This window comes from Elephas maximus, chromosome 17 (assembly GCF_024166365.1).
Source record: "Elephas maximus indicus isolate mEleMax1 chromosome 17, mEleMax1 primary haplotype, whole genome shotgun sequence".
In the NCBI taxonomy this organism is placed as follows: domain Eukaryota; kingdom Metazoa; phylum Chordata; class Mammalia; order Proboscidea; family Elephantidae; genus Elephas; species Elephas maximus.
Window position 1 is genome coordinate 75,001,701 of NC_064835.1, and position 19,126 is coordinate 75,020,826.

At 42.4% G+C, this 19,126-nt stretch overlaps 1 protein-coding gene across 1 annotated transcript in view; it reads right to left on the reverse strand.

Annotated features, from left to right (window-relative positions):
• GAS6 (growth arrest specific 6) overlaps positions 1 to 19,126 on the reverse strand; it is a 77,570-nt gene that overhangs the window by 42,477 nt on the left and 15,967 nt on the right. The window contains exons 3-4 of the mRNA XM_049856237.1: positions 6,289 to 6,313; positions 4,307 to 4,369 (exon numbers count right to left, since the gene is read on the reverse strand). Coding sequence (XP_049712194.1) covers positions 4,307 to 4,369; positions 6,289 to 6,313 — 88 coding nt within the window. The remainder of the gene's footprint in view (positions 1 to 4,306; positions 4,370 to 6,288; positions 6,314 to 19,126) is intronic.

Below are 19,126 nucleotides of genomic sequence, written 5' to 3' on the forward strand. Positions count from 1 at the left end.
TGTGAAACATTTGCTGACTGCCAACAGAATGCCTTTCTCAGTTATTTTTTGCACTCCGCCCCCCTCCCCCCACCGAAATTTCAGGGTAATGACAAGTTATAACCTGGACAACACACTACAATACAAGGCCCTGTGTTTGTTTTGACCGAGGTGAAGAAGGCAAAGATGTTTTCCCTCATGGGGAGAATGATGGTGAAAGACCTGGGGAATTTAGCAACCACTGCCTCAGGGTTGCTATGAGTCGGAATCGACTGGATGGCAACGGGTTTTTTACGACCTCACTCAAAGCCTGAATGAAAGCTACTTTCTCAAGGTAAACCTAAGAAGGCAAAAGAACTAACAAAAACCTATGCATTAAAACCAACCTCAAACATTTGTCCTCATGCCAAATACAGAATGGGCATGATGAGAACGTTTAGCTTTGATGAGAAAAAGTTAGAACTGTCCATGTGAAATGAAGGAAATGAAAACTGAGGTGACTCTTGGATTTAAGTAAAAAACTTCTTGAGGTAGATTATGACACGCTAGGAAAAAGGGTGCAGAGATCTACTTCAGAAAATCAGCCAATGAAAACCCTACGGATCACAATGATCCAATTCACAACCCATCATGGGGATGGCTCACGACCAGGCAGTGTTTGATGCTGTTGTGCATGGGGTCACCATGAGCCCGGGAAGACTCAGCAGTAGCCAACAACAACATATTTGATACCATTGTCCCTGTCAGGGTGTGGGGCCATGCAGATCCTCCCAGTCAGCTCTTGACATTGTCATCACCATAAAGAGCCTTGGGCTCAGGGCTGGAACCCATGTGGGATTCAAACTCAAAACCACCTTAGGGGCTGGTGCTTGGACTGAATTTGGGCTCTTTGGGAAACTAAGAAATTATGTCTTTAAGGCCATTGCTTTAATGTTAACAATAATGAATAACCAAAGAACTCAAGCAATTATAAACTGCCCCAGGAAAACTAGACTATCTTTATAAGGTAAACAATGACGAAAACATAAAGTTGCCTTAAAATGCTATCCTCATGGTCCATTTAGCTCAGGCTTGTAGATGGTGCCAACAAGGACAATAGTGCAGACTGTGCTTTTCCTCCTGGGGTGACTTTTGCGGGGGGTACTTCATGCTTTCCTTTAATGAGTGAGTCTAACCAAGACTATCATATGGTAGTCTTCATATGGCTCATCAATAAGAATAACAGGCATATTTGTGCCATATTTTAGGTTTTCAGAGTACTTTCTTAACAATTAGGCATCATTTGATGTGTGCAAAAAAATGACCCCATACCATACTTTTGGAAAATGTCTTCTAGTTTTGGAAAATGTCTTCTACTTTTAGAGGTGAGGAGGTGAGAGACTGGTCATGGCCACACAGCTAGTCAACAGCAGGAACGAATACAGAACCAGGTGTGGGAGGCAGTGCTACGTGTGGCAAGGCTTCAGTTATTGTTGGGGGAAAACGGAGCAGTAGAAGTACATTTAATACATCCAGTGAAAGCAGCGGCACAAGACTCATCCTTTAAATACCACCTCTGAAAGCAAAAACTCTGGGAGTCTACTTCCTGTCCTCAATCTCCAAGGTTGCCCATCATCCAGAAGAGAAAGTCTGGACTCTCATTAAGAAATAATCATTGCTATTCAAAACACCTTAAATGATTCTAATGCCAGGACATGTCTCACATAGGAAATAAGTCAACCAGGATTGTTTTCGCCTCTCTTTTGGGTGAAACTCAGGTAATTATTGGGCTCAAATACCACCAACAAAATTTCTCAACTTGCTCTTTGAGAATAGGACTCAGAGATATGGGCAGGAAGAAGACAAATCAAGGAAAAACACTGCCATTCATTTAATCTCCTAAGCCTAGACTTTTAGAATTTTTTACTCATTCCTTCATTCATTTGACAAACCTGTGCTGGGTGTTCAGAAGGTGCCCAGCTCGGCCTAAGCCCACAACAGTGCCTGCCATATAGTGCCTGCCCTCAAGGGGTTTAGTCTTAGTCTAACGAAGGGACTCAAGCTGATAGGTGGGAAGTCGTAACGGAGTGTGATGAGAACACTTACATCCCTCATTCTATAGAAGCAGAAATGATGCTGTGAAGGCGAAGGGATTTGCTTAAGCACACACTGCTGGTTAGTGACAGAGGTGAGGCCAGGGCCCACAGCTACGGATTGCCAATCAGGGCTCTTTCCACCAAGCAACACTGGCATGAACTCGTTAATTTGAACGAGGAAGCAAAAGCCTTGAAAATATGGTTGGGAAAAGTACTTAATAAGTGCTCTTCTTTCACTTTATGTAAGAAAGATTAAAGACACTACAAAGATTAGGACACCTATGAACAGACACTGAAAATATTTCTGTTCAATTCGAGAACACCACGAGGATGTCCAGTCCCCATTATTGTTAAACATTGCTATGGCGAAACCAATCAATAGCCTTAGACCAAAGAAGTAAAGGTGTAGCAAGTGGAAAAGAAGTTTAATTATCATTATTTATACATGATATGATTTTTATGCCCAGCAGTCATAAAAGAACCAGCTGAAAACTATTACTAAAAATACAATAATTCAATAGGGTGACTGGGTACAAAAATTAATAATCTTCATATCTACAAACAAGTTAGAAGACAGAATGGAAGAAATGACCCTACTTGCTACAGCAACGAAATACCCAGAAAGAAACTTAACAAGGGAAGTGCAAGGCCTATATGCAAAAAACTTTTTAAGTGCTCAAAGAGACCAAAAGAGAAGGCTTTTACAAGTTGAAAGGAATCCCCCCTAGTTGAAGAAGACTCAACATCATTTAGATGTATTAATAAATTAATCATAAACCCAATTAGAAACATCAAAAAAAAATTTAGAAGTAAATATGATGATTCTAGAGTTCATATAAAAAATAAGCAAGAGTCAGGAAAATACTTAAAAAGAGTATTAATGAGGGGACCTGTCTTACCACATATTATAAGCTACAGTAATAAAAACAGTGGCACTGAAGCATGAACAGGCACCGAAACTAAACAGAAAATGCATCAAATGCCCACCGGTGTTTAGTATACGATGAAAGATGGCATTTCAAATCATTGAGGATGAAACAGAATATTAAATCAGTGGAGTTAGAACAAGTGGGACATTATCTGGAAAAAAAAAAAGACTAAATCTAGATCTCTGCCTCATTCGTTGCATCAAAAGAAATATCAGATGGATCATGTATTTAAACATAAAAACAAAAAAACTAAACCTGCTGCTGTCGAGTCGATTCTGACTCAAAGCGACCTTACAGGACAGAGTAGAACTGCCCCTATAGAGTTTTCAAGGTGGATTCAAACCGTTGACCTTTTGGTTAGCAGCCGTAGCTCTTAATCACTGTGCCACCAGGACGCCTTAAACATAAAACATTAGATAATTTTTTTCAACCCAGAAACTAAAATAATCTAATAAATAACAATTAAAAAAAAAAAAAACTGCTAAAAAAGTCAAAGAACACATGACTGGCTGAAGTTGTGGTGATGCTTCCACGTCTACCTGAACCTAAAGCCCCATAGAGGTCACAGAATCTGACCCCTGGGAACGCTTAACAGAAAGAGCTTGCTTTAGGTCACACAGGGCTAGAAGGGAACAGCCCAGACCTTCTTATCTTTCTTAATCCAAGACGGCTGTTCTGACTCCTCTGAGTTAACAAGCACCTTTGTTCCAAAGAAAAGAAACAGGAGTTGTGCTCTGCGTCCCCTTTTATGATGAGGTTGGCCACTGGTCAGAGCAGAAGCCTGGGCTGTGACAGCAATGCCACTTTCCCATTGTTGCTATCACTGGATGCCATCGAGTCAATTCTGGCTCAGTAACTCATGTGACAGAGTAGAACTGCCCCATAGGGTTTCCTTGGCTGTAATCTTTACAGAAGCAGATTGCCAGGTCTTTTCTCCATAGAGCCGCTGGTAGGTTCGAACCGCTGACGTTTTGGTAGCAGCCCAGAGCTTAACCACTGTGCCCCCAGGGCTCTTTACTTTCCCATTTCATCTGGCCATTGCTCCTGAGAGAGGGCCCAAGCTGTGGAAGGGCAGGCAGAGATGTACTTTTTGGTTTATACCCTTGTGAAGTTAAAAAATTTTGTACTATGTACATTTATTGCCCATTCAAAACCCAAAATTTACTTGTTTAAAAAAAGAAAAGCTTACTGAAAAGGAAGCAGACCTAAAGAAGATACTATAGCTCTTTAAGACAATGGAAATATTTGAGACTCCCCCTGCAAACCACAACAAAGCCTAAAGTTGCTACAGTGCTTTGAGGAAGTCAAAGGACACAGACTTACTCTGAACGCATGTAATAAAACGTGGATTTCTGGTGTATGGAGATCCATATTTTCTATTGCACTCTGAAAGAGAGAAATGGACAGTGTCATTTATCATTTGTCAATAGAACAGACTTTAGAACTAGTACCACTAGCAGTTTTTTAGACAACTCTGCAAACATAGACTATTCACATTTATATGGGGTGCTACATAGCCCTCCAGGTCTAATAGTGTAATCTTACTACAGAAGATTTTAACAATGACAAACAGGAAAATGTCTCAACCAAAATGGCAAAACGGAGTACCCAAAACTACCAAGTGTGAAAGCATGTTATCTGTAGCATCTCAAGTAGATTCCTCCTCTCATGGTACAGAAGAATCACTAATAATATTCAGTAAGTTTTCTGACTGTGTCAGAGAGTTAAGCCTCAATTTCAAGGAAACTCTGTCCTTAATTGAATAGTCAACCTGCTCTGCAGAAAAGTCCTTCCAAGCTAACTGACATAGTGGACACAGCCTTACCATAGTTCCATGTGGGAGCCCTGGGCAGCGAAGACTTGGCTTTTTGAACAAGTGCATTCAGGGACGATCCGAGATTTGAAATTGCATAGAATGGGTGTTGAGCCACTTCAGCTGGGTCACTCGATAGGTTACTGTGGCTCACACATGCACAGGTGAACGGGCTATGTGCAACACAACGGTATCTGGAGGATGGGCTCATTTGGATAACTAATCATCCTTTGCCAACAAGACACACACCCAGTGTATTCGAAGTTACCAAGCCTGGTAGAGGGTAAAAACAGTAAAGTCTGTTCCCCTACATAAAGCAGATTTCTCCTGGGCTTTTCAGGACTAATTACTGACTGGTTCATTTCACTCATGGCCAGAGTTTGGACCCAGACGAGGTACTTCGGAGAGGATACAAAGTCAACGGAAAATTTGCCAAAATGCACTTTACAAAATTAAAAAGAAAATCTTAGGAATATATTTCTCTCATTATATATAATATTCATCCAAAGAACTTTAAAACCAATTAAATTAGCAGTTAGCAAAGGTCCAAACCAAAAAAAAAAAAAAAAAAACTGTTGATGTTGAGTTGATTCCAACCCACGTGACCCTACAGGACAGAGCAGAACTGCCCCGTAGGGTTTCCAAGGAATGGCTGGTGGATTCGAACAGCTGACCTTTTGGTCAACAGCCACAGCTTTTAACCACCATGCCACCAGGGCTCCAAAGGGTAGTCCAGACCCATCTTTCAGAGAGTCAGTGTGGTTAAAATTATTTTCATGATAATAAAAACCAGTTGCCATTGAGTTGACTCCAACTCATGTGACCCCATGTGTCATAGTAGAACTGTGCTCTATAGGGTTTTCAATGGCTAGTTTTGCCAGACCTTTTTTCCAGGGCACCTCTGGGTGAGACTGAACCCGGAGCAAATTTACTGTTTGCACCCCTTTTCACTCTCATTCTCTCACAAGCATACAGTGGAGTTTTCCAGAGGCTAATGGAATGTTTGCTTGTACATTCTTCTGCATAATGTTTTTCAAATTAAGTGAGAAATTTGTTTAATGTTCTCAGTTTTAATTAATAATATGGCAATTATCAATAAATATAGCCCACATAAACAAAAGCTCTTTGGGGTCCTCAATAATTTCAAAAAGTGCAAAAAGTCCTGAGATTAAAGAAGTCTGAGAACCACTGGACTATATCAATCATATTTCTAAACAATGAGCTAAGTGTGGAATTAGAGCAGAGAAGAAGAGTCTATTGGCATTAGACTGAGGTTCGGTTAACATGGATCATTACGGCACAAATCAAACAAACAAGTTTTATGGATCTGAGTGCTCTGGATAGCTCCAAACTCAGTGTGTAATTAAGCAATCTTCCTCCCAGGGATAACATGGTAATGGGATTCCGACCAGTTGGTTCTCCCACATGGAGCACGTATTTCCTAACTGCGTATACTTTACATCAACTAAGGAAAGTAGTGATTTGAGCTTACCTAAGTATCTTGGATAAAAATAGTCCTGTGGAAAGAGGAAAAAAAGAAAGGGCAACAGTTTACTGGCACGGTATGCAGCTTCTTAGACAACTTAACCCGTAGATCGTTAATTAAGGCTCGGCTTTTTTTTTTTTTTTTTTGAGTACGGAAACAATGACTATCGTGGAGGTGAGGTATGTGAGGAAGATCGGTGACTTCTCCACCAAGGCCTCCCTGAGGAACGGCAGAGAGATCCACTTCTGCCATGCAGACCATGGTAATGAGGAGAGGAAGTGAGAGGGAGAAACGCCCAGGCTGCTGACTGTTTCTGCAGAATCAGTGTTGTGCAAAGCTGACAGTGCGATTGTGAGACCAGACTTTCCGTAACAAGCAAGAGCGATGTCATTTATAGCGCCTTAGAAAGGGCTGGTCAATGTGTTTACTTGGACTATGTTCCAAGTGAAAACGAAGTCTTAGTTATTCAGTGACTTAACAGCTCCCGCAGGAACTGGGACACCCCCAGACACCTGGACGACTATGGGGCATTGTTTTGGACTTACTGTATTTGTGAAACAAACTGGTGTTGGATGGGCCATAAAAAAAACCAACCAAACTCACTGCCATCAAGTTAATTCTGATTCATAGCAACCCTATATGACAGAGTAAAACTGCCCCATAGAGTTTCCAAGGAGCGCCTGGCAGATTTGAACTGCTGACCTCTTGGTTAGTGGCCGTAGCACTTAACCACTACGGCAACAGGGTCTCCGGATGGGCCATAGAGGATATAAATAAGGGATCTTTTTTATCTATGAATGCAAATTTACGAGGTCCATCCACATTATATATGATTTAAGTGGACTATCATAATATTATCATAATATTGGAGCCCTGGAGGCACAGTGGTTAAAAGCTATGGCTGCTAACCAAAGGGTGGCAGTTCGAATCTACCAGCTACTCCTTGGAAACCCTGTAGGGCAATTCAGCTCTGTCCTATAGGGTCGCTATGAGTTGCAATCAATTCGACAGTAATGGGTTTGGTTTTGTTTTTTTTATCATAATATTAGAACTACTGACCCTACTCTTGGCTAGCAGTAGGTATCAGCTGAAAACTTCTTCAGAATCTATTTGCCACAGTCCACAGGTTCTACAGCCCCAGCCTGGTTAAAAGGAGCCCTTGTGGCCCAGTGGTTAAGCACTCGGCTGCTAAGTGAAAGGTTGATGGTTTGAATCCACCCAGAGACTCCACAGGAGAAACACCTGGAGATCTGTTTTGATAAAAATTAAACAAAAAAACCAAATCCGTTGTTGTCCAGTTGATTCCAACTCACAGCGACCCTAGAGGGCAGAACAGAACTGCCCCATAGATTGCCAAGTCCTATGGTACAGTTCTACCCTGTCACAGTTGGAGTCAACTCGACAGCACCCAACAACAACAGCCTGGTTAAAGTAGCTCCAATCATGGTAAATTTTAATCTCCAGTTTAGGGTCAATCACTTAAGCAATTTGACCCCAAATACTAACTGAAATCGGAGACTAGTACAAGTGGAAATAATATCAGCAGCCACTGTATACTGAGTGTAAACTGTATGCCAGGTAGGCATTCAGTGTTTTTACATTATTTTATTTAATCCTCACCATCACCCTCTAGGGAAGCCATTTTGTAATCTCATTATTACAAATGAGGAAGCTGAGGCTCAAGACAAGTTTTGGAATCTGACCAAGGTCACAAAGCTGAGAAGGGCTTCAAATGAAACACCGTAATTTTAAACAGCACTAAAATAAATTAATTTGCTGTACTTTTGCCAAGGCAATATTCTAGAGAGAGCTTAATCTGTGTAGCTTACAGAGTTTTTCTCCCAGCTGTGTGCCTCCATCACCATTCTTCAAGATGTTTACCAGCTTTCAAAATTTGTTTTGACACCACCTTTATTTGCCACTTTCCCATCAATGCCTGGCCAGAGCCCCCTCTTTCTGCTCTTTGTCTGAAGAGCCTGGGTGGGTGGGTGCTACATAATAAAACCAAAAAGAGAAAAAAAAAAAGCATTGCCGTCAAGTCTCATAGCGACCCTACGGGGCAGAATAAGAATGTCCCATACGGTTTCCAAAGAGCAGCTGGTGGATTCCAATTGCTGACCTTTTGGTTAGCATCTGAGCTCTTAGCCACTGTGCCACAGGGCTCTGCCACATGATAAAAACAAACAAACAAAAAAAACCAAACCCGTTGTTGTCAAATAGATTCCGACTCATAAACCAAAAAAACCCATTGCCATCTAGTCAATTCCAACTCATAGTGACCCTATAAAACAGAGTATAACTGCCTCATAGTTTCCAAGCAGCGGTTGGTGGAGTCAAACTGCTGACCTTTTGGTTAGCAGCCGTAGCTCACCATAGCTCTTAAACACTGCACCACCAGGGCTTCATCACGTGATAAGCAACTGAAAACTGTTGTGACGACTAGCGTACAGTTAGTAAAACTTTACTAAGATGTGTTTAGATGTGTTTTAGGAAGTTAAATTGTAGTAAAACTGTGTTTTTGGTTTTTTTTTAACTAATAAAAAACCGAAATCAAACTCGTTGCCATTGAGTTGATTCTAACTCATGGCGACCCCATGTGTTAGAGAGTAGAGCTGCTCCTTAGGGTTTTCTTGGCTGTCGTCTTTACAGAAGCAGATCTCCAGGCGTTTCTTCTGAGGCACTGTTGGGGGTGGGTTTGAATCAAACCTTTAGGTTAGTACTTGATTACAAACCATTTGTGCCACCCAGGGACCTCTTTGAACTCATTAACTCTTAAATGAACGGTAAGGGTCAGAAGCAATTTGGTCCTTAAACTTGTGTGATTGTTGTGAAGGCAACATTCAGTGCAAACATGACAATGAAGAGACCTGGTTTCAGAAGTCAGAGACTATGAGGTCAAGGAAGGGGGAAGAATCCCCTTTCTTACCAGAATAAGAATTTCTGAGTCCCCCTGACAAGGGTGGTTTTCTTTCTTTCTTGTCTGCTTTTATTCCCACATTGGCAAACTCCCAGTACATGTAAGGACAGCAAAGCCAACTGACCCTCTGGTAAAACCTCTAGGAGTAGAAGATGGATGAGCGCTTACCCAAAAAAAAAACTTGTTGCCATTGAGTCAATTCTGACTAATAGTGACCCTGTAGGACAGAGTAGAACTGTTCCATAGAGTTTCCAAGGAGTGCCTCGTAGATTCGAACTGTCAGCCTTTTGGTTAGCAGTCGTAGCTCTTAACCACTACACCACCAGGATTTCCCGATGGGTGCTTAGTGCCCTTTTAATTAAGTGCAAGCAGGTGGTTGCATCTCTCTGGGTTTAGAGCAAGAACAAAAGCCACAGGGGCTTTGTCACACTAGAAAACACAATGAGAAGGCTTTTCGTTCCAAAATAACATGTTTAGGATGGATGCAAAAGGTGTCCCACTCAAGTCAAGAAAACCAAGAATTAGATTACGAAAGGGTTGATAACAACTGAGAATGAGAAAGTAAAGTACCTGATTATACATAAATGTTTGCATCACCACAGTTTCCTAGAAAGGTGTATTATATTTTTCAAAATCATGACTAGTAATACTAGTTAATAGTTATGTGTAATCTGTTTTAATAATGAGTTATTTTGTTGTAAAAAAAAATTACTAAAAGAAAAACCATGCTAATTTTCCCCTTGTTTAGCTCCACTTATGGATGCTGGCTGAAAGCAGAGAACACCAGAAAGATGTTTACCTGTGTTTTACTAACTATGCAAAGGCATTCAACTGTGTGGATCAAAACAAAGTACTGATAACATTGCAAAGAATGGGAATTCCAGAACACTTAATTGTACTCATTAGGAACACACTTAATTGTGCTCATAGATGAAGAGGCAGTCATTCGAACAGAGCAAGGGGATACTGCGTGGTTTAAAGTCAGGAAAGGTGTACGCCAGGGTTGTATCCTTTCACCATACCTATTCAATCTGTATGCTGAGCAAATAATCCAAGAAGTTGGACTATATGAAGAAGAACACAGCATCAGGATTAGAGGAAGACTCGTTAACAACCTGCCATATGCAGATAACACAACCTTCCTTGCTGAAAGTAAAGAGGACTTGAAGCACTTACTGATGAAGAACAAAGACTACTGCCTTCCATATGGATTATGCCTGAACATAAAGAAAACAAAAATCTTCACAACTGGACCAATAAGCAACATCATGATAAACAGAGAAAAGATTGAACTGGTCAAGAATTTCATTCTACTTGGATTCACAGTCAACACCCAGGGAAGCGGCAGTCAAGAAATCAAAAGACACACTGCATTCGGCAAATCGGCTGCAAAAGACCTCTTTAAAGTGCTGAAAAGCAAAGATGTCACCTTGAAGACTAAGTGCACCTGCCCCATGCCATGGTATTTTCAATCGCCTTTTTTTTTTTTTTTCATATGCATGCGAAAGCTGGATGATAAATAAGGAAGACTGAAGAAGGACTGACACCTTTGAATTGTGATGTTGGTGAAGAATATTGAATATACCATGGACTGCCAAAAGAACAAATCTGTTGGAAGAAGTACAACCAGAATGCTTAGAAGCAAGGATGGCGAGACTATGTTCCACATACTTTGGACATGTTGTCAGGAGGGATCAATCCCTGGAGAAGGACATCATGCTTGGTAAAGTAGAGGGTCAGCAAAAAAAAAGGAAGATCCTCAAGGAGATGGATTGGCACGGCGGCTGCAACAACGGGCTCAAGCATAACAAAGATTGTGATGATGGTGCAGGACTGGGCAGTGCTTCGTTCTGTTGTACCTAGGGTTGCTATCAGTCAGGACTGACTCGAGGGCACCCAACAACAACAATAACAATGACGGCAACATGGGGATGCAATTTTTGAAACCAAAAGGTCATAACCTGGTGAGAGTTTATCCTAATTTGTGTGCTTGATTTATATCTGGTGAGGGGAGGGGCTGAAAGCACATGTTAGTTTTCCTGGTAATTTAAGAGAGAGATGGCTAAATCCTGAAGAAAAGCAAAGCAAAACATGCAAACACACCTAAAAATGCTGTATATGTACTCTCCCAAGAGAAAGAAGCATTTCAAAATTGTCCTTACTAAGTGGCAGAGGTAATACCAATGGAGATCACCGTGAATAAATGGTATCCTAATTACATTTTTTTTTAATTACATTAATATTGGACCTTCCATTCTGATGCCAAAGGATCAAGCACAGAACACTTTCTTTTCAAAGTCATCCAGACTCCCATCTGATTAAAAGTTTTATTAGGTGCAGAAGACCCTGTGGCCCAGGTCCAATCTTAGGAACATCGCCACATGGAAGTCCACAGTTCAAATGGCCCAGGTAAGCTTTCTAAAACCACAGACTCAGTTAAATAAGTACTTCTACGCTTTCTTCACGGGCCCCACAAGGAGCAAAGGCTGTGAAAATAGGTTTGCGTGAAGACTGGTGTTGGGTTGGGAGGCAGGGTTATGGACTCAAAGAGAAACGGTCAGAAGGAGCTCACAGTGGTCAATCAGGCCAAGGAAGGAGGCCTGGACCATCTAGGCCCAGAAACAGAGGCCAAACCTGGCCTCGAGCCAGCCATGCCTCTGCTGAGCAAGCTATTTGTCACCTAGCAATTGTTTTCCTCAGGGGTTTGCCTCTACAGTGTTTAAATAGCTAAAGATAAAAAGAAACGAGCAGAGCCACAGGCCCCTAAACTGTAAGCTGAAGCTGCAAGAACAGAAGGACAATGTCTATCTGCCCAGCACCTAGACTGGTGCTGACTATCCCACAGAAGGCCCTGAAGAACCATCAGGTGAAAGCATGGATGGACGGATGGACGGATGGATGGAGGAGCAACACACTAAGTTGTCCAGTTTCCACACAGTTGAACAAAATGTTGGATTCTTGCTTTTAATTATATCATACCAGCTTGGCAGAAAAATCTAGATCAATGCTATCAGCTTGTCTCTTTGAATAGTACAGAAGTGAAATAATATGGTTCCCTCAAGTTTACAAACTGCTAATGTGTTTTTAAAATTAAGTCCTTACCATTAACTGACATTTACATAACTTTCTGTCCGCTATTCACTCCAATCTCTGCTACATACACACCTTTTTATTTTGTGCTGATAATTGGCACCTTTATTATGAGGCTCTGAAAAGGCTGCATATGAGCTGGCACCCTTCTAGGTAGCCATTAGACACAGGGTGTTAAGTGCTTGTAAGAATAAACAATCAAATTGTCTAGAAAACATAATGTGATTTATTATCAGTACTAGGAAGAGGATTGCACAAAAGTAAAGTAGCACCCTGTGAAACACACACACAGCTGTACTTTGGAGAAAACCACACTGCCAGGGGCTTTGCTCCAAGCTCCCAAGTTTCAAGGAGGTTATGGAAGCTTGGATCCTGACTGGGGATCCAAGCCTTCCAGAGAACTTTCCTGTGTAAACAAGAGTGTTGAACTTCATCAACAAAACCGGTAGCCTTGAGAAGATTCAGATTCTATTTGCATCCTTGCTTACTTGGACTTTGTAAATACAGGTGGGAGACCACGTGACCAAAAACACCTGTGAGGGAAGCTCAGATGAGGGAGCTAAGCCTGAAAGACAGGGGCTTAGTCCCATTTGAGGTTTCAAACAAGGTCTGGCAGTTTGTTTTGCAACTACCAAAAAGTGTTAGAGTAAGGCGATTTGTTCTGGAACTACTGAAAAGTATTTGAATAAGATAAATCTCCTCAGCCATAGGAGGCCCCTCACTTCCACTTTAGTTTTTGTTCCCTTAGTTACAGATCCATATTTTGGCATTCTGTCACACCAATGGTCACCTCATTAACCAGGGAAAAGTAAGAAAGGAGAACAAATAAGGTATTTGGTAAAATCCTTGAGAATTGAAATGTTTGTGGACAGATATTTCAGTAAGACCTGAGCCTGCCCATTCCTGGCTCCCACCTCCACTTCTGCACTAACTATCAGGACTCACTGTCTGCACCTCCCTCAAAGCTCCCACTGAACCCCTTAAAAAAACAAAACAAAAACCAAACCCCTTGCAGTCAAGTCCATTCTGACTCATAGAGACCCTATAGGACAGAGTAGAATTGCCCCATAGGGTTTCCAAGGAGCTGCTGGTGGATTTGAACTGCCAATCTTTTGGTTAGCAGCCAAACGCTTAACCACTGTGCCACCAGGGCTCCAATTGGCAACTTTCTCACATACCAAAAGGTAAAGAATACATTCCACACTGGAACAGTGGGTCAGCCGGACTGCCAATAACTCCCCAACATTCACTGAGCATCTTCTGCCCAGGAGAGGCAGCAAGGTGTGGCAGTTCAGAACAGAGACTGCGGGGCCAGGGCACCTGGTTTGAAATCCCAGGTCCAAAATTAACTGCGACCTTCAGCGAGTTTCGGTTTCAGTTTCCTCTTCTATAAACCAGGGGTTAGAGCAACGCCATGCCCTTAACTACACCACGACCTGGCTCTTCCACACATGTATCAAAGAGAATTCAGATACCTAGGGGAACAGAATTCCGTTCCAGGTGGTCATCGTGTGAAATTCTTTCCCTGGCCAAAATATTTCTGGAACTCCTTTGTGGCAACTGCTGCAGTGTGCAGGCTTGTTGAGGCTTTTCAGCGGTAACTACACTTCATCCTCCGAGGGCAGACTTGCTTTTCAAAAATAGTCAAAAATCACACAAAGTAAGACTGTGGAACGCGTGCGGTCAGTTATCAAGATGGAAAACGGCATTTGAGTCTAAAATGTGCGGGACTCCTAGTCGCCCTCGTGTAGCTTGTACACAAGGCTGCTTACACAGTTCTGAAGGTTCAAAGATCTTGGTAAGCGCAACCTTCAAATATTTGCTAAACATCTTCATTTCTTAAAGTTGCACTCCAACCACGTCTTTGTTGTGAAATTGCTCACTAGAGATTAATAAGTAAGCACAAATAAGCCCATGCTTACCTTCCTTACTGCGTCATCTGCCCCTGTCAGGGACTGTAAATTTGAAAAGAGGCTTTCATTCTGTAGGAAGGAGCTGTGGGGTTGGGAGAGAGACAGATGCCAGCCATACCCAGAAGCAGAATCTTTGATGTGCTGAAAATGTTCACTACAGATGACCTGGTAAACCAGGTAAGCACCGTGCTTACCTTGCCTATTGGACAATCCACCCCTGCTTAGGGGCAAAGACCACACCAAACCCCATACATCAGCCCAGGGAGGGAGAGACCACGCCCCCACTCCAAATTCCCCTTGGGTTTTCCCACCTCTCCGCTTAGTTTGTTCTATTCCCTTTATTTGAAAGGCTTGTTTTGCCTCCCTCTCGTTTCTTTTCCTGCTGTGTAATAGCAGCTATTATTCCAGCCCAGGTAAAATACTATGTCCTTCCAAGAAATTCCCCTTGACTGCTTGCCCTAAAAATGTCCCCTCACCTCCTGAATTCCTTTAGAATGCCGTTGAACCATTCAAGATGCTTAGGGCAATGTTTACCTGTAGTAGTTATTTTTCCACAAGGATTCTCCCCATCTCCCTTTGCCCTGTTGCTCCCATCCCTCTCCTCCTGAAATGTAAGCTTTTTAGAAGCAGGGACCTTGACTCAAGCACTTTAGTATCCCCCATAAGTCCTAGCAAGTAGTAGATGCTCAAAACCAAAAACCAAACCTGTTGCCGCCGAGTTGATTCCAACTCATAGCAACCCTACAGGACAGAGCAGAATTGCCCCATAGAGTTGCCAAGGAGCCCCTGGTGGATTCGAACTGCCTACCTTTTGGTTAGCTGGCGTAGCTCTTAACCACTAAGCCACTAGGGTTTTTCCGTAGATGCTCAAACACATTATTAAATAAAAGGGGCAAAAATGGTTGAACAGTTTGCATAAAAGTCCTGTGACCATGGAATACTGACAGTACTAGAAGTGAAACACAGCCTACCCAACTCCAAGATGAGCTTTTGCTAATAATCATGAAGAATAATAATAATAAAACACGCTCTCTACACTAGAATCTAAGTTTCACAAAGGCAGGTTCCCTGCTCTACGCTCAGAGCCTAGGACAAGGCCAAATGCATGGCACAAACTCAATAGTATTTGTGGAACACATGAATGAATGTCCTTCAACATCTTGTACCTAGGGTGAAAAGATTTTATTTCACGCCCATGACATGTTAATCTCTCTGAATTTTGCCAGATTCAGCTTGTAGATCACCAAGTTTTAGTCATATTTCCTGTACGAACTAGATGGTGTGTTTATATATACGCCCACCAATCCCCCAGACACTTTTTCAAGACACATCTTCTAGCAATTCTTTCTCTCCACCTATTTCCTGTTTTAGAAAAGACTCTGGAAACTAAGATGGTTCAAGAAGCAAATAATAACTATTTCATGAGACGTGCAGTTCTTTACTAATATGTCCGCATTCACCACCCTCAGGGTTACTGCTATTATTACGTGAAGTCAGCATTCCCACTTCCGTACAGTGCTTTTATGTTCATTAGAAAGGAAACTCTTCCTCTGAGTTCACATATGTGTAAAGGAGTGGTCCCCAACTCTGGTTTTCAGGACCTAAGGCATCTCCAATATAACAAGAGAGCTGTGAGATTACATAATTATATAATAGAACATAATAACAGAGCTGTGGGATGCTTTTAAAATGTTCACCTGCTTTAAATTTTAAAACTTAAAAATTCTTGTGCCATGGTGTTTAGAGGAGGGAAAGCTGTCCCAATAAGAAATGGATAGAAGCACTGCAACTCCAAAGAAAAACAGATTATATACCCGCATCAATAAAATAAATCCCTCAATAGTTTAAATGACAGGTTCAAGGTAATAAAACAAATTAAAGTCAGTAGATTAGAGTTATTCATCTCTCTTAGACTGGTGTTAGCTCTATTCATCTTTTTCTAGCATGGGCCACATCAAAGTCCTTCTCGCCTTTCTTTGCAAAATCCCGTCATAAGCGTCTATAAACCGGTTGTCTGGCATAAGCACTCCACATGACGGAAACTTGGTTCCTCCACGCCCGAAGAGGGTGATCAAAGGAAAACGACTCTCCCCAGTACTGCTGCACGCTCTAGGTGCTGTTATGGGTTGAATTCTGTGCCCCCAAAAAAGGTTATGTTCAAGTCTTAACCCCTGGGACCTGTGAATGTGTTTATTTGGAAATAGGGTCTTTGCTGATGTTATCAGTTAACATGAGGTCACACTGGAGAAGGATGGGACTGAATCCAATACAGGAGCCCTGGTGGTGCAACAGGTCTGCACTTGGCTGCTAACCAAGCATCTGGCAGTTCAAACCCATACCCTTTTCTGTGGGAGAAAGAAAGACCTGTCAATCTGCTCCCATAAAGATGACAGCCTAGAAAACCCTGTGGGGCAGTTCTACTCTGTCACACGGGGTTGCTATGAGTCAAAATCAACTCAACAGCACCCAACAACAACCAAATTCAATATGACTGGTGTCTTTATTGAAAAACAGAAGAGACACAGGAAGGCGGACATTGGCAGAGATTGGAGAGATGCTGTCACAAACCAAGAACACCTGGAGCCGTGAGATGGAGGAGGCACGGAAGGGTCCTCCCTTAGGGGCTCTGGAAGGAGCCTGGCCCTGCTGATGCCTTGATTTTGGACTTCTGGCCCCCAGAACTGTGGGAGAACACACTTCTGTTGTTTTCAGCCCAGCACTTTGTGGTAGTTTCTTACGGCAGCCCTAAGACACTTTGCGGTACTTTGTTACAATGGCCCTAGGAAACTCACAGAGGGGTTTTTCCAGGCAGAAGGCTTCTGGTTTCTCCCCCTACCCCAGGCCCCAGGACAGGGGACCCCACGGGGCTGGCCCTATCAGGGGGTGAACCCCCAAGAAGAAGGAAATCAATGGAGTCAGCAGGGCTGCTTGTAACCAGGGGGAGACAGGCTTATTTTGAATGTTGGTTTCATTTTTCCCCAAAGAGGGCAAGGACATGCTTCTCTTCCTTCCTCAGACACTATGAGTTTAATCAGGGGTCCATTAACCAGTAAGCATGGTATGCACCGGTTTATAGTGAGCGAGGTACACACGGGCTGAACTGTGTTTACTTACTAATCTGTAGTGAACAATTTCACCACATCTCTGCTATACAGATGAGTAAGTAAGTAAGCAAAAGTAAAGAAGTGGCGAAACCCATGAGAAATCGCTCACTACAGATTTAGCAAGTAAGCACAATTCAGCCCGTGCCTGTCTTGCTTGTTGGGTAATCCATCCTTGAGTTTAATACAATTCCAAATCTAACAAGAAAATGCATGTTTGGTTGGAAGAAGTTCCTGCCAGATCGAAATCCTGGGCGTTACCATCGAGCTACAGAAATGAAAGATGGGAAAAGCCTCTTATAGCAGTGACAGCTGGGCCAGCTGCACAGAAGCCCTCAGCTTGCTTCAGGCTGCGCCTTCGAAGGTCTCACCCACCTGGATGCCCAGATGGCCGTCTCCTCTGTACTCCACACAATCAGAGTTGTGGCAACTACAGGGGAGTCCTGAACTAGCAGGGGCCCTCAAGGAGCCAGTTACAATCACAACTGGATAGCCAAGTTTTCTGGGTACTTTTTCATAACCAGGAGCCCTGGTGGTGCAGTGGTTAAGAGTTCGGCTGCTAACCTACACTAATCCTGCCTCATTAATATAACAAAGATAATCCATTTCCAAATGGGAGTAAAACCATAGGCATAGAGGTTAGGATTTGAGACATATTTTTGGGGAACACAATTCAATTCATAACATTTCTCAAAGTGTATTTGAAGATGGATAAAGTCATCGAGCATTTTTTTTGTGTGTGTGAAAATATCCCCATCTATGGTAAGATTGTTGAGTTTAAATCATTGTATTGAAAAAGTTATGCCCTATCCCAGCTCTTAATTCAATCTTTGCATTTGGAAACCCTGGTGGTATAGTGGTTAAGTGCTATGGCTGCTAACCAAAAGGTCAGCCGTTCAAAACCACTAGGCACTCCTTGGGAACTGTGAGGCAGTTCTACTCTGTCCCATAGGGTCACTATGGGTCGGAATCAACTCGACAGCAATGGGTTTGATTTAGTTGCATTTATAATCAAAATTCTACAAAGTAGAATAAATTGATTTTTATGATGTGTAGTTTCATTTCTAAAGAACAATTTTTACATTTATTATGTAATGGTGATCTCAGAGGCCCGGTGGGACAGTGGTTAAGCACTCGGCTGCTAACCAAAAAGGTCAGCAGTTTGAATCCACCAGTTGCTCCTTGGAAATGGCCTTTTCCCCTGTACTGACAGTGCTCTTCTAGCGAGGTCCTTTAGGACTGTTGGGTTCTCACTTTTCACAGTACTTTGTTTGTTGCTTGTTTATTATGAACAGCTAAGCACAGCGAACTCTTTTGTTCTTGATGTCAAAAGCAGGGTTTAGCAATGGATGCCACTCACAGGTATGAGCAGAAAAAAGAAGTCAAGAAATGATGAAGCCCTTACTAGCTGCCACACTCTGGTAGGCCCTGCCTTCTAGATGGCTAGCTGCAGTGCAATCAGTTTCTCTTATATATGCCCTTTCTGGCCTCAGGTTTACAGTTCTGCCCAAAATGTCTGGCTGCCACAAATCTTGCAAAAAGATTGGTCAATTACTATACAAACAGGGTGCATAAAATTAACCAGTAAGGATTAAATTATCTTGTGGGGATTGGTCAGTTTGTGGCCCAGCTGGGAGGACCATGCCTTGAAATTAATAAGGAGTTTGCGTATATAAGCAGCTAGCCCAACGGAGGCTTCAGAGAGAGGCAATACAGAGAGAGAGGGAACCTCCTAAAGCCACGGGAACCACAGGACCAGCAGACAGCTGTGGTGGGCTTGCTGGCCCACAGAGCGAAAGAGAGCTGAGTGCCTTTGAGCAAGA